Source organism: Chrysemys picta, chromosome 3, assembly GCF_011386835.1.
Source record: "Chrysemys picta bellii isolate R12L10 chromosome 3, ASM1138683v2, whole genome shotgun sequence".
Classification (NCBI taxonomy): domain Eukaryota; kingdom Metazoa; phylum Chordata; order Testudines; family Emydidae; genus Chrysemys; species Chrysemys picta.
The window spans coordinates 171,135,095-171,151,869 of record NC_088793.1 but is presented as its reverse complement, the minus strand read 5'-3'; the positions used below and the strand labels follow the sequence as shown (position 1 = coordinate 171,151,869).

General features: G+C 42.2%; 1 protein-coding gene across 7 annotated transcripts in view; it reads right to left on the bottom strand.

Moving 5' to 3' along the window:
- Positions 1-16,775, bottom strand: part of MTA3 (metastasis associated 1 family member 3) — a 262,904-nt gene that overhangs the window by 61,872 nt on the left and 184,257 nt on the right. For all 7 annotated transcript variants that reach the window (XR_010599913.1, XR_256380.5, XR_256379.5 and 4 more), the window contains exon 16: positions 13,833-13,979. Coding sequence is in view for 4 of the 7 variants with exons in the window: in XM_065589544.1 (XP_065445616.1) it covers positions 13,833-13,979 (147 nt within the window). In the remaining 3 variants the exon portion in view is untranslated. The remainder of the gene's footprint in view (positions 1-13,832; positions 13,980-16,775) is intronic.

The following is a 16,775-nucleotide window of genomic DNA, read 5'->3' as shown; positions in this document are numbered from 1 at the left end:
GGCAATAAAAGTAATCCTGCAGAATGCATTACATAAATCAGAAACATTTTTGGCCAGGATACGGGAAGTCAATGCCCTCCTCCAGAAGAATTAAAAGACTTTCCACAAAGAAATGATAAGTGCATGCAATTATATAAAGCCAGCTTAAAGCTTTAAGTGTTTCATATCAAATGTGTACAGTGTTATTTCAAATAAATTTAAGACACATGGACTCCTTTGAAATCACTATGGTATTATTGTTTACAAGTCTGAGAATTGGCTTTAGAAACACAGAAATCTATGGAAGAATATAGTTCTGTCTTTGGAACATTCTTTTTCGAAGTTCCAAGTTCTCAGCCTAAAATTTGGATTCCTGCTCATTGTGTTTTCTTGCAGTTCTTCCAAGCCACTGGCTCCCAGCCTTTTCCAATTGAAAGTACCGACCGTAGTTGGGGACCTGAAATTGGAACAGTTGCCTTCAGGAGGTTAGTCTCCCATGGGAAAACAGTGCATCTGTCATAATATCCAATCTTCTGAATTCCCCCGTTCCATTGGTCATTTCTACAAGGCCACAGCTGGGCTTGACTGCTCTGTCTTGCCTGTTTCTTAGATAATCTGCTGGTTCCTGTACGAGAGAGGAGCTGCCAGATTATTCGGGCAGCTGAGAAGACATGAAAAACTTTAGGAGAACTGTGCCCACACCAACTCAATTACTACTTCTCTGGTTTGTGGAAAGAGCCACTATCATGCATGAAAATGATAAAAATGAAAGAAAAAATACACATCAAAACAAAACCTTTTAAAGTCTATTCAGAAAGCCATAGAAGTAATATTTTGTACAGAAAAGAAACATACATTCTTTATCTGGCTACAATATCCTTCACTTGCAAGGAGACAGTGTGGCATTACGCCCCATATTCTCCATAGTAATATTATGATGATATGATTATGGCACAGCTATGATGAATTCTACACAAGATAGGTCATGTAAGATATCATTGAAAAGGGTATGATTCACTGAATATGATTATCCTATTTCTATGCATGTATCATTTTGGTACCTGAAGTTAGGAATATTGTCTCTATATCTATTACAAATGTGTTTACCCCTGGGGAACGCCCACTAGACAGAATGCAAGCAATCTAGATGGCTGGCTGGGACGGGCCTTTTGGGAGAACAATAGGTCTTAGTAGATGCTAATCTCCCACTGGGGAGCCTTCCTGAGGATGCTACAAACAGCCTCTGAGTCATGGCTGCTGTGTCCCTACAGGGGCAGGTGACCAAGTCACCTGGTACTGGACTCCATCTTCGAATACCAGGTTTTTTCCACTGACAGGGTGTGGGAACCAAGAGGGGAGACAAAGGGTTCCCACCATATGCAAAAACTGTTTAAGGCAGGAGAGTGACATCATCGTGGTTCTTCACTGACTCCCCGCCCAAAGGAGACACTTGGAAACACCTGAGGAACAAGGACTGGACTGGGGGAGAAGGGCTGAACCCAGGCTAGAGAGATTTCTAGCCTGTGTAAGGAATACCTAGAGTTTTCAGCTGCAAGCAAGTGCAGCTTGCTCTCAAGAATCTCTTTCTGCAAACTTGCTAAATCAACAATTAAGATGAGAATTTGCTACTCATATCCAATCTCTTTAGTATATTAAGCTTAGATCACGTTTTTGTTTATTTGCTAGGTAATCTGCTTTGATCTGTTTGCTATCCCTTATAATTACTTAAAATTATGGCTGTTAAGTGATTAAAAAAATTAATCGCGATTAATCACACTGTTAAAAATAATAGAATACCATTTATTTAAATATTTTTGGATGTTTTCTACATTTTCAAATATACTGATTTCAATTACAAACACAGAATACAAACTGTACAGTGCTCACTTTATATTTATTTTTGATTACAAGTATTTGCATTGTAAAAACCAAAAGAAATAGTATTTTTCAGTTCACCTAATACAAGCACTATAGTGCAATCTCTTTGTCATGAAAGTTGAACTTACAAAAGTAGAATTATGTACAAAAAACTGCATTAAAAATGAAACAATGTAAAATTTTAGAGCCTGCAAGTCCACTCAGTCCTACTTCTTGTTCAGCGAATTGCTCAGACAAACAAGTTTGTTCACATTTACAGGAGATAATGCTGCCCACTTCTTGTTTACAATGTCACCTGAAAGTGAGAACAGGCATTCTCATGGCACTGTTGTAGCCAGCATTGGAAGATATACACATGCCAGATGTGCTAAAGATTCATATGTCCCTTCTTGCTTCAACCACCATTCCAGGGGACATGCATCCATGCTGACGACGGGTTCTGCTTGATAACAATCCAAAGCAGTGCAAAGCCGGAATGCCGCTGCCGAAGCAAAACAAAAACAAAAACAAAAGAACAACAAAAACCAGAGTGCTGCCCCTTGAAAAGAGCTGCCCCCAAAGGGCCGGAATGACGCCCCTTCAGAAGTGCCGCCGCCCCAAGCACAAGCTTGGAACGCTGGTGCCTAGAGCCGGCCCTGTCTGAGCCAGATGCCACCAGCAGAAGGTGGATTTTCTTTTTTGGTGGTTCGGGTTCTGTAGTTTTTGCATCGGAGTACTGCGCTTTTAAGACTTCTGAAAGCATGCTCCACACCTCATCCCTCTCAGATTTTGGAAGGCGCTTCAGATTCTTAAACCTTGGGTTGAGTGCTGTAGCTATCTTTAGAAATCTCACATTGGTACCTTCTTGTGTTTTGTCAAATCTGCAGTGAAAGTGTTTTTTAAATGAACAACACATACTGAGTCATCATCCGAGACTGCTATAACATGAAATATATGGCAGAATGTGAGTAAAACAGAGCAGGGGACATACAATTCTCCCCCAAGGAGTTCAGTCACAAATTTAATTAATGCATTATTTTTTTTAACGACCATCATCCTCTGGAATGGTGGCCGAAGCACGAAGGGGCATACGAATGTTTAGCATATCTGGCACGTAAATACCTTGCAGTGCCAACTACAAAAGTGCCATGCGAACGCCTGTTCTCACTCTCTGGTGACACTGTAAATAAGAAGAGGGCAGCATTATCTCCTGTAAATGTAAACAAACTTGTTTGTCTTAGCAACTGGCTGAACAAGAAGTAGGACTGAGTGGACTTGTAGGCTCTGAAGTTTTACATTGTTTTGTTTTTAAGTGCAGTTATGTAACAAAAACAAATCTACATTTGTAAGTTGCACTTTCACGACAAAGAGATTGCACTATAGTACTTGTATGAGGTGAACTGAAAAATACTATTTCTTTTATCATTTTTATAGTGCAAATATTTATAATAAAAATAATATACACTTTGATTTCAATTACAACACAGAATACAATATATATGAAAATGTAGAAAAACATCCAAAATATTTAATAAATTTCAATTGGTATTCTATCATTTAACAGTGCGATTAAAACTGCGATGAATTTTTTTGAGTTAATTGTTTGAGTTAACTGTGATTAATTAACAGCCCTACTTAAAATCTATCTTTTGTAGTTAATAAACTTGTTTTGTCTAAAACCAGTGTGTGGAAATCATAACTTGGGGTAGAAAGCTGTGTATATTCCTCTCCATACTGAGGGAGGGGGCAAATTTCATGAGCTTAGACTGTACAGTCTGCAGTGCAAGACAGTATAATTTTGGGTTTACCCTCCACACTTGAGTAACTGAGCAGTTCCTTAGCTGAGCCTTCCCATGCAGAGCTGATCTCAGCATCTGTGTGAGCTGCAGCTGGGTGTGTCCCCACCTATATGTGTGCTGGAGGGGGATTGAGAGCCTGTCACAGCAGTACAGTGTGAAGGGAGCACAGGCTGGTGAGTCAGGCGGGCTCAGTGGTACCCCAGTTCCAGGTGGCATCCTGGGGGAAACCCGTCATAGATGGATTCAATGATCGAACAGGTATTTTTCTTTTTTAATTACTATCATCCTAGCGCAGTACTTAAAGTAACTGTTTTCGTCCTGACTTTTTTAACATTACAATGCTGCTGTTTCTGCCAATCTAGTTACATTTTATACAGGATACGGAGCCTAGGTTAATGGCTCAAATCTGGATCAGATACATGACAAATATAACATAGCTCAGCTGTTAGTGGCCCACACACAATGGGTTTGATGGCCTCAGTCCAGTTCCTACTGAGCAAGTGTCCTCATCACAAACACCGCCACCTCAAATGACACTAACAGCTCCCCTTCTTAGCAGTCTCAGCAGAGAGACCAAAAATTGCCCAAGGATTGAACTACATTTCCACCTCTACAGAGAACCGCTCTAGAAAGGGTTAATGCCTTATGCCAGGGCTGTGTAGAGAAGCTTTTATGGTATCTGCCAGTATTACAGACTCAACTGAATAAAGGGTCTCAGTCTTGAGGAATGTCAGGCCAGCAACTTTTATAAGCATTACATTTAAAAAAAAAAAAATTAAGTACCAACAATTTCCCCCTCACTATCCTTCCCTCACTCCCAAGCCAAAAGAAGTAAAGGCTCTAGATGTTAAGTGGTGGGAGGGGTGTAGGTCCTAGAACTCCAACATAGCTTTTTAAAAATGAGCCTAATTTCATATTTGCACCATACATCCATTATTAGCTAAATAATAAGAACTCCCCAAAAACAGCTTGCGGGCTTACCCATGTGAAAAGCAATGCCTTAAAACATGTCAGACCTAAATATGTATTTACATAAGCCTAAGCGGTGTTTACTTCAGAGCCGTAAATTGCTCTATATCTTGAGTAAACGTGTTTTTCTGGCTTCCTTTAAACATTTTTTCTAATAGTAATGACAAAAGCACACCTGGAAATTCAGACATTTCCCTTTATTCAGTAATGTTAAGGATATGAAAATGGCAAATGGCAGGATATTAAAAGGTAAGACTTCAGTGTATGCACCTATGCCCATTTTTGTTTGCTAGTTTCACTAAAGTGTAAGTTAAAAAACAGAATATATCAACCTCTCAGCTGTATATTTCCTGGCTGTTGTTAGTGGGTGCCACACAATAACACTAACAAAACTAAATAGTCTTTTGTAATCAAAGATATTGTATAGTATATTACCTACTGTATTAAAACTAATATTTTATTAAAATAGCATAATATGGTAGCGGCAACTACACAAAAATCAGACACACTTCCCAAGCTTCTCTAATTTTGCACCTTGTTACTGATCTGTATTTGAAAAGAAGCAGGATGGTGTACTCATATCTTACAGTGACTAGGAAATATTTTCTATTCCATCAGTAACCTGGGAGAATGTTAAAGACCAACTTCTACCTGCACACAAGAATGACAGAATCATAGAATATCAGGGTTGGAAGGGACCTCAGGAGGTCATCTAGTCCAACCCCCTGTTCAAAGCAGGACCAATCCCCAACTAAATCATCCCAGCCAGGGCTTTGTCAAGCCTGACCTTAAAAACCTCTAAGGAAGGAGATTCCACCACCTCCTTAGGTAACCCATTCCAGTGCTTCACCATCCTCCTAGTGAACATTTTTTTTTCTAATATTCAACTTAAACCTCCCCCACTGCAACTTGAGACCATTACTCCTTGTTCTGTCATCTGCTACCACTGAGAACAGTCTAGATCAATCCTCTTTGGAACCCCCTTTCAGGTAGTTGAAAGCAGCTATCAAATCCCTCCTCATTCTTCTCTTCTGCAGACTAAATAATCCCAGTTCCCTCAGCCTCTCCTCATAAGTCATGTGCTCCAGACCCCTAATCATTTTTGTTGTCCTCCGCTGGACTCGTTCCAATTTTTCCAACATCCTTCTTGTTGTGCGGGGCCCAAAACTGGACACAGTACTCCAGATGAGGCCTCACCAATGCCAAATAGAGGGGAATGATCACATCCCTCGATCTGCTGGCAATGCTCCTACTTATACAGCCCAAAATGCCATTAGCCTTCTTGGCAACAAGGGCACACTGTCGACTCCTATCCAGCGTCTCGTCCACTGTAAACCTTAGGTCCTTTTCTGCAGAACTGCTACCTAACCACTCGGTCCCTAGTCTGTAGCAGTGCCTGGGATTCTTCCATCCTAAGTGCAGGACTCTGCACTTGTCCTTGTTGAACCTCATCAGATTTCTTTTGGCCCAATCCTCTAATCTGTTGAGGTCCCTCTGTATCCTATCCCTACCCTCCAGAGTATCTACCACTCCTCCCAGTTTAGTATCATCTGCAAACTTGCTGAGGGTGCAATCCACACCATCCTCCAGATCATTAATGAAGATATTGAACAAAACCGGCCCCAGGACCAACCCTGGGGCACTCCGCTTGATACAGGCTGCCCACTAGACATGGAGCCATTGATCACTACCCGTTGAGCCTGATGATCTATCCTGCTTTCTATCCACCTTATAGTCCATTCATCCAGCCCATACTACTTTAACTTGCTGGCAAGAATACTGTGGGAGACCGTATCAAAAGCTTTGCTAAAGTCAAGGAATAACATGTCCACTGCTTTCCCCTCATCCACAGAGCCAGTTATCTCATCATAGAAGGCAATTAGGTTAGCATGACTTGCCCTTGGTGAATCCATGCTGACTGTTCCTGATCACTTTCCTCTCCTCTAAGTGCTTCAAAATTGACTCCTTGAGGACCTGCTACATGATTTTTCCAGGGACTGAGGTGAGGCTGACTGGCCTATCGTTTCCCGGACCCTCCTTTTTCCCTTTTTTAAAGATGGGCACTACATTAGCCTTTTTCCAGTCATGTGGGACCTCCCCCAATCACCATAAAATTTCAAAGATATTGGCCAATGGTTCTGCAATCACATCCGCCAACTTCTTTAGCACCCTCGGATGCAACGCATCCGACCCATTGGACTTGTGCTCGCCCAGCTTTTCTAAATAGTCCTGAACCACTTCTTTCTCCACAGAGAGCTGGTCACCTCCTCCCCATACTGTGCTGCCCAATGCAGCAGTCTGGGAGCTTACCTTATTCGTGAAGACAGAGTCAAAAAAAGCATTGAGTAAATTAGCTTTTTCCACATCCTCTGTCACTAGTTCCTCTTCCCTTCTGTCTCTGCTGCCTCTGTTGGGAGGAGGGGCTGGGTCCTACCTCTCTCTCTCTCTCTTTATACCCGTTCATAAGCAGACCCGCTTCTCGTGCTTCCCTTTTTTACTAAAAAAATTCAGCTTTTGAACAAATATATATGGTAATTGCAAATGAGGAATAGTCATCCAAGGAGGATGTTTCTAATAGGGTCCCACAGGGGTCTGTTCTTGGCCTCAATATTTTTCAATGTCTTTATCAATGATCTGGAAGAAAATGTAAAACTATTGCTGGTAAAATTTGCAGATGGTGCAAAAATTGGTGGAGCGGTAAATAATAATGTTACTAGCTAACTAAGTAATAACGAGAGGCCAGTTATACAGACAGACTCAGATCACTTGTTAAAGTGGGCTTGTTTGAACAACATGCATTTTGTCATAGCCAAATGCAAGTCACATATCTAGGAACAAACATAAGGTCTCACTTACAAGATGAGGGGTCGTATCCCGGAATGCAATGACATTGAAAAGGATTTAGGGGTAATGATAAATCACTAGCTGAACACAAGTTCCCAATGTGATGCCATTGCTAAGTGGGAGAAAACAGTCCTTGGATGTATCCCAGGGAAATATCAAGCAGCAGTAGGGAGGTGGCTCTGACAATATTAGTGAGACCATTACTGGATACTGTGTTCAGTTCTGGAGTCCACACTTTAATAAGAATCTTGAAAAATTGGAAAGGGTTCAAAAAAGAGCTACTACAATGATTTGAGGTCTGGAAAATATAGACGCATAGAATCGTAGGGCTGGAAGGGATCTTGAGAGGTCTTCTAGTCCAGTCGCCTGCACTCATGCAGGACTAAGTATTATCTAGACCATCCCTGACAGGTGTTTGTCTAACCTGCTCTTAAAAATCTCCAGTGATGGAGATTCCATAACCTCCCCGGGCAATTTATTCCAGTGCTTAACCACCCTGACAGTTAGGAAGTTTTTCCCAATGTTCAATCTAAACCACCCCATGACTCCCTGACACCCCCTGTCCTATAATTAGGATACATTTTGCACAAAGTATGCCTTGCGAGGTATCATTCTAAAAGTCTTGATCTGCTAGACATTAATAACTTGTTGGTTTGTATGTGCAATCACCGTATGTGAAGGTATGAAGTTTGGCTATGTATGCGTCACTGAAACATGTTGTGAGGTTGAAAACACCCACAAGCAGCCTTTCAGATACAACAGTAAAAAGGCCAAACAATGTTCATGGCTTACTGAGAAAATGCACATAAGCACAAGGATTACCCCAGGAACTGTATACAATAGAAACCTCTCCAAGATAGCACTACACAATGGGAACGGTTTGACCCAGGTCACAGCAAAAGAACTTTCCAGCAAATAGGAAGAAGACATAAAAGGGGGAAAGGACATCATGATGGTACCTCACTCTCCCTACAACACCACACCTGGAAACACCTGAGGAACAAAGACTGACCTGGGGGAAGTGATGGTCCCAGGCTAAAGGGATTTCCAGCCTGTATATGAAAACCTGGGAAACCCAACCTGCAAAGCAAAGGCAGCTAGTGCCTCAAGAATCTGCCAGCCTGTTTATCACTTAGGGTGAGAATTCGCTAATTCATATCCTACCTATCTAGTATATTTAGCTTGTGATACACTTTGACCCCCAGATCCCTTTCTGCAGTACTCTTTCCTAGGCAGTCATTTCCTATTTTCTATGTGTGCACCTGACTGTTCCTTCCTAAGTGGAGTACTTCGCATTTGCCCTTATTGAATTTCATCCTACTTACTTCAGATCATTTCTCCCATTTGTCCAGATCATTTTGAATTTTAATCCTATCCTTATAGCTCAGTGGTTTGAGCATTGGCCTGCTAAACCCAGGGTTGTGAGTTCAATCCTTGAGGGAGCCATTTAGGGATCTGGGGCAAAAATCTGTCTGGGGATTGGTCCTGCTCTGAGCAAGGGGTTGGACTAGATGACCTCCTGAGGTCCCTTCCAACCCTGATATTCTATGATTCTATGAAAGCACTTGTAAGCCTTCCCAGCGTGGTATCATCTGCAAACTTTAGAAGTTTACTATCTATGCCATTATCTAAATCATCAATGAAGATATTGAAAAGAGCTGGACCCAGAAATGATCCCTTTAGGACCCCACTCGATATGCCCTTCCAGCTTGACTGTGAACCACTGATTACTACTCTCTGGGAATGGTTTTCCAACCAGTTATGCATCAACCTTATAGTAACTCCATCTAGGTTGCATTTCCCTAGTTTGTTTATGAGAAGGTCATGTGAGACAGTATCCCTTACTAAAATGAAGATATACCACATCTACCGCTTCCCCCATTCATAAGGCTTATTATCCTGGATCCAAGAAATGTGCCTTATATATGAGAGACTTAAGAAGCTCAATGTATTTAATTTATCAAAGAGAAGGTTAAGAGGCGACTTGATCACAGAATACCAGTACCTAGAGGGGAAGAGACTTCTGATAGTAGAGGGCTCTTTAATCTAGCAGAAGAATGCATAATGAGATTCAATGGTTGGAAGCTAGACAAATTCAGACCAGAAATAAATAGCAAATTTATTTCTATCATGGTGAGAGTAATTAACAATTGGAATAACTTACTTAGGGATGTGATTAATTCTAAATCACATGAAGTCTTAAATGAAGACTGGATGATCTCTTTCTGAAAGTTATGCTATAGTTCTAACAGAAGTTATGAGCTTGATGCAGTAATTACTGGGTAAAATTCAATGGCCTGTGTTATGCAAGAAGTCAGACTAAATGATAATAATGATCCCTTCTGTCATTAAAACCTACCAGTCAGGAACCAGTGAAAGACACTGGAATGGAAAATATGTCAAATGCAAGATCTGTGAAATACCTGGAACACTGCAAGAAGGCTATCTATAGATTTTAGATTGTAAACCTTCCTGGACAGGGTTCTATCTCAGTCTCTGTAAGGCACTAGCACATCTCTAGGTTGCATAATAATAATGATAATATGGTAGAAAAATCCAACCCAAAGTAGCCATGGTATGACACCGTGACTCTCCAAAACAAACAGCAATACTCTTGATTCAGGTCTATATATCTTGTCCCTTCTAGTGTGCCAGTAACATGTTATGTATGCCAGAATCTGTCCAGATGCCTAACTTGGTGCAACTCAATTAATCTGATTAATCTATAATAAACTATATAATCAAGGAACCTTTTTATTGAAAACAATTTGTCTGATACAATCCACTTGAGGAAATCAGGTTTCTTCACACCACTGCTTCCTCCCCTAAGTAAATGAGTATTATTTAAGCAAACCTGCTGCAAACTGTTAGAAGAGCCAGAACAGTTTGGAGTGTTATAAAGAAGGTACAAAGGAAGGTTATCCTGGGTACTGAGTTTGTGAAGTTTTACATCCTGTTACTTAGAAAATGCCTTTTAGGCTGTCCATCAAAAGAAAAAAATGGATTCTGTGTACACTAATCCCTTGTGGAAATTGGTTTTCTGTCACTACATTTGGGGCTTTTGTATATCGTCAGATGCCCCAGTAGCTATTCCACAGACTTCATGGACAATGGCATGCAGAGATCTAATTAAAGAGTATGTCAGAACAGGCATTAAGATAGTTATCTTAACAGAACTCTACAGAGTACAGATGGTCACTGTAACCTAGAAATATCTGTTCTCCTTGAAATGATCTACTCCCCATCAAAAAATAATTCAAGGAAATGACAATTTAAAATTTGAGAGTTGTTTTAAAATGTAGAATAAATCTTTCCACCAAAGTCCTGATTACCAATTAAGTATTGTCCCACAAAGGACACCCTAGCACAATTAGCCATGTTGGCACTTTGTCAACCAAACAAGCTCATCAGAATGGATGGTGCTCTCTGGTAGTTATTTTTCTGAGGAAGTTTACTTTGAAGAGAATATTGAGACTGTTTTAGTAAAAGAAACAAAACATATTTTGAAATGGTCTTGCTATTTATGTAGGTCCTTCTATGGACACCATCACTGTAATAGCCGAGTCCCCCACAAACATTAATGAATTTACTGCACAGCATTCCTGTGCTTTAGGGAAGTAACATTATTCTCATTTTACAGATGGGGAACTGAGGCAAGCATGATAAATTCTTGCTCACAGTCCCACAGGGAATCTATGACTGATTCAGGAATATAATCCAGGTCTCCTGAGACAATCAGGTGCCTTACAACAAAACCATCATTTCCTACCTCAGATTGCATTTGGCCTGTGCAGTGCACTTCACTTTAATGCATAATGCTCTTTATACTAATAAGATTCACACAGTAGTGGCCCTGCCCCTTTGGATGGCACGTTTTAGCAGTTAGGTTATCTGCTTACTGTGTAGGGGTGTAATTTGACTCTTTGCACACTGAATTAAGGTCCAAATACTTCTCATTTATGTATAATTGCTCCAGATAAATTAATAACCAGAATATTTTATCCATCATCCATTTTTTTAAGACCGTGCTTTGTAAGTATGGATAAAAAATAGGATGAAATTTTCACTGGAACATAGATAAAATGTTGTTGTGACTTAGCAAATGTCACTGTAATAAGAAAAACTCATGATGTTCATTACGCCAGCCCATATTTCCAGAGCAGCCTCCCTGCTAACTTATGCCAAACTCCCAAATAAAATCTAAGGAAACATCTATACTATGAAACAATCAAACTCTAATGACCACATCCATCTCTGTGTAAATTCTATCTGTTTTGGACTATAGAATTTTTGAGACAGGGACCGTTTTGGTACCATCAAACTGCTATGCAGCACCATATTCACTTAGAGTGCAAATATTATAATGTATATAATTAATGTTTAGCAAAGAGAGGCTTTGGTAAATATTGTAATCCTCTTTAGTGCATATTCAGGAGGAAATCCTATGTTTACGCATATGAACAGAGCGTACCAGCCTTCTAACAACATCTATTTCTTAAGGGCTTTTAAATGATTAACACACAGGAAGACAAAATAGGTACATAGCTCCCTCTAGAACTTGTTTTCAGGATGGTACTGGCTATCAGGTGGTGTGGATCAAACAATATATGTAGTCAAAGATGGGGGAACAGGATTGGCCCAGATTAATAGGAGTTGGAATGGCTCTCCAGGTTAGAATACAACCTGTCAAATAGACCATAAAATACTTCTTCAATTACTTCTATGATGGCAGGGGGGGAGACTTAATGGTCTAACATCTCTTTCCAGTTCTAATATCTACACTCTCTATGAAGAGACGATTCCCTCGCCTCCAAAGTGCCACTTTAGAGGCAAAAAAAAAATAAAAAAAATAAAAAAATTACAAAGTGTTTTCATATATTTTTCCATTTGTGATTCCATAAATCCAGTTCCATATTACCTCCTCACGGCCTTGCTCAGAGAAACCAAAATGAGGATTCATAATATCGGAGAGGGCAGAATTTAAGCTTCCCAGTTTCATTGCAGAATGAACTTTAATATCAACTAGCCAGTAATCTATGTATGTTAGTTCAAAAGTATACGGTGGAATTCTACAATGAAAGAGGACTAAAGAGGAATTTTTTATTCCACTGATCTGTTCTCCATTTGTATTCAGTCAGATCTGCTTATTTTACTGAATATAATGTGCTCTCTCACTTTTCACTCCTGTTAGCTAAACAGAGCCAACACAATTAAAGAAGAATGAGCTGGATTCTATTCTGACTTGCACATCAGATAAAATGGTTCATTAAGTTTCAATTGCAGAATCTTTATGTTTATGATGGTGATGCAAACACCAGAAAGATACCATAGCAGAGTCACTTTTCAGAGGACAAGAATCCTTTAAAATAGTTTTGAGTCACCTTCATAATTACTCACAAACCTTTACAATATGTTTGTCCAATTTTCATGTCCACTCTGACTGCTTTGCACTACACCATGAAGCAAAGCAGCTGGAAACTGGGCTCAAAGGCCCACAAGGCATAAACTGTTTTAATTTACAGAAGGAACTGGACTGGACCTAAGCCCCAGAATCCTGGGTCACAGGATGGCTAGAAGTTATCTTTCCCTCTTCCCTACCAAATGCAACTCTGAGAATTTCAGCCAAATATTTCAACCAGGTTATATACACTGTATGCATACAATAATTACAACAGTGTTTGTAAACCAGCAGGAAGAGTAATCAACTCTTCTAGCCGTACATAAATAAATACAATGTGGCGAAATTCAATCAAGGACATCACTGAAAAATATTTTTTCAACAACAGTGCAAAGAGTCTCCATTGCTACACTTGTTCCTCTTATTTTTATTCTTTTCCTGATCTCTTATGCAAACAGTGCAGATTACTAGGAAACAATGAAGAAAATAATATCAGTTTGAGGACTGCAAAACCAAAGTAATCTGTTGAGATAGAGCTTAAAATCTACAGCCAGTTCCAATGCATTACGCACCACAGTCATGACATTTAAAACTGACAACACAAATATGCTAAATATATCTAGCACAAATTTTGGTACGAATGTACAACTCTGATCTATATTCAAAGCGGAGCAGTGAACGAACAGATTCTATTCTTCCCAGTGAGTTTTAAAAACTATTACTATCAGAAATGTGCTAATTACACGTGCAGGAACATTCATAAAGTTGCATCCTTAGGAAAATTATTATGCTTGTAGTCTGTTGCTTTATTTAGAAATTTGTGATCCATTCCTTAATGTACTGTAATATACTACTAGTGTATCTTATACTTAACTGAATATCCAACATTTCAGTTTTCTCAGTTCACAGAAGCAATACTTGTTAGTTCACATAAAAAGATTCATAACATTTTTTTAAAAATCCCTCATACAAAATCCTTTACGTACCCTCAAGTCCATTGTGATGGCTGTAGTTTCTTTTCCCCAAAATACTTCGGGATGAATGATTAGGGGTTGCGAGCATTCGTTTCGCAGTTGGGGTTTGAAGGCTTGGCATTGACCTGACTACATTAGGTTTCATTGCAGGATGAATCTCTGTTGGAGTTGAGGGGGGAGGAGATTGTAAATATTTCATTTTAAAATATTTTATCTACTCATTTTATCTATTAAAAGTACATTTAATTTTCCAATGAACTCAAAGTCAATTTTCCAGGCCTAGGATGTTTCCAGGCCTAGCGTGTTTCCAAACTTTTACATAATGACTCAGTCTCAAGTCTTTGTTATCATGGCTCTCCCTAAGGTGAAACACGTCTGGTTCATTCAGGGCTGCCTGAGGTAACTACCTTGATTGCTTAACTGTGTGTGTTCAGTAGGTAGGGAAAAAGACACCTTAGCAAATTCCTTTGAAGTTTTGTGCTGGACAAAAATCACATTTGACCCTCACATTAGGGCAAACGAGCTTATAACATTTACTCAGGTAAAACCCTTATAGTATGTTTGGGTGTGTATATTATATTAGGGATGGGTCTAGTAACAGTGCATATTATTAAAGTTGCCCAACACCTCCCATTATAAGACCCTGCTTTTAGTTGCTTATAACTTTGCCAAACTTTAGTCATTTGGACTGAAATTTTCCATGCTGAGTGTCTGCCTCAGGCAGATCTATTTTTGCGGGTGATGGGTGAGGGGTAATTTCAGCCAAAACGGTTCAGCTATTTCTGAGAGAAAAGCGAAAGGAAATTACATTGTCTTCCCCACGTTAAAATTTGGATGAACTTTTCTTGAAAAAGCTCAATTGCCCCCATGCTTTGCAGCAGAGTCTTAAAATGTGTCAGCATGGGGAAGGGGCATGGCTATGTGTCAGGAATGTGCCTTTTGTTTCCCCATGAAAATCTGCACACATTTGCCAAGTTATAAGCCTTTGAAAAACTGCAGTTGATACATGTTCAGCAGAGACTTGTCAGAATTTGACACATTTTTTTGAAGTGTCTGTCCACACTGAGCATGCTCCAACTGGGGCACAGCTGCACTTTCCCTGCAATTACAGCTGCGGGCCAAGGCAGGGCACCTGAACTTAGAGCAGGCAGACGCTCTCTCTCCTGTGCTCCTAATGACTCCTCCTGCAGCACCCAGACAGGATGGAGGGGAAGCTTCCTGTTTGGAATGACAAAAGCCAGATTGAGGGGGTCAGTGAGGGGAGACAAGCTGAAGGGGATAAGGAGCCTGGAGAGGGAGGACTAGAGGCTGGCAGGGTGGAGAAATGGAAATTGGGACTAAGAGTTGGGATAGGGGGAGCCTGGGGCTGGCTGGGCAAGGAGACTGGGATGAGGAGGGAAGACATAGATTGGATGAGGAGTGTGGAAAAGGAAAACCTGAGCTGGAGGGCAGGGCATGACTTGAGCCTGAGAAGAGGGAGAGAGAGATTGGATGAAGAGCTGGGGGTGGGGCAGAGACTGGCTGGAAATAGAGATGGGGACGTGGGAAAAGCTGAGATGTGGGAATGGCTCAAGAAGAAGATTGGGACAGGGATTGGGTGGGGACTGAGACAGGAACTACAGGAGGGCGAGGCCAGGATTTGCTGGGAAAGGAGACTGGGACTGGGATGAGAAGCCTGAGGAGGACTGGAGACTGGGACTAGCTGGATGAGGAGCCAGGGTGGGCTAGAGACAGGAGCAGGACAAGGGCAGTTTGGAGGGAATGGTGCAGAAAGAGTCATGCTTATGGGGAACAGGCGTCAGAATCTCCCCACTAGAGATACACTCCCAGAGGCAAATTAAGGCTTCTTGGGCCTTGGGCCAGAAGAACTGGGGTGGGGCCAGAAATGAGGGGTTCAGGGTGCGGGAGGGGGCTCTGAGATGGGGCAGGGGGTTGGAGTGCGGGGGGCGGGTGAGGGCTCCAGCTGGTGGTACAGGCTCTGGGGTGGAGCTGGGGATGAGAAGTTTGGGGAGCAGGAGGAGGCTCTGGGCTGGGGCCGAGGGGTTGGGGTGTGGGGTACGGGCTCCGAGAGTGAGTTTGTGTGCAGGAGTGGATTCCAAGCTGGGGCAAGGGGTTGGGGCATGGGAGGGGTTTCAGGATGCGGACTCCGGGCGGCGTTGACCTCAGGTGACTCCCGGGAAGCGGCCAGCATGTCTTTCTGGCTCCTAGGTGGAGGGGCGGCCACGGGGCTCTGTGCGCTGCCCCCACCCACAGGTGCTGCCCGCAGTTCCCAGCCAATGGGAGCTGTGGAGCCGGCGCTCGGTGTGGTGCCTGTGGGTGGGGGGCAGCATATGAAGCCAGAACTCCCCTGGCCGCCCCTCCACTTAAAAGCCAGAGGGGCATGCTGGCTGCTTCCTGGGAGATGCGTGGAGCCGGGCACGGAGCCTGCCTACCACACTGGCGCTGCTGCCAACCAGACTTTTAGTGGCCTGGTCAGCTGTCTTGTCAGGAACTGCCAGGGTTCCTTTTCGACCCAGGGTTCTGGTCGAAAACCAGACGCCTTGCAATCCTACCCCTGCTCCACTCCGGATCCCCTCCATTCTGCCCCCCGCACTGTGGCCCCCAACCAGTTTTCTCCTTTCTGCCCCTCCCCACTGTGCCCCCAAGATGGGAGAAGCTCTGTCCCTGCGCCATGCCAGGGCAGCAGTGGGGACTGAGAACTCCTCTAGTCCCAGGGCCCCAGCGGGGGTCCAGGTGTTGGAGCTTCCCCCACCACTCCCTGCACTTCTGCGGGGGATCAGGGTCAGGGCACTGGGGCTTCTCCTGCCTCGTGCTTCTGCCAGAGAGCGGGGTTGGGTGTGGGGGCTTCCCCTGCCGTCCCAGGCCTTCTGCTGGGGATGGGGTTCGGGGGAGGCGGGCATTGGGTCTTCCCCCATTCCGCAGCTTTTGCCGGGGACAGTGTCAGGGGGGCTGCTG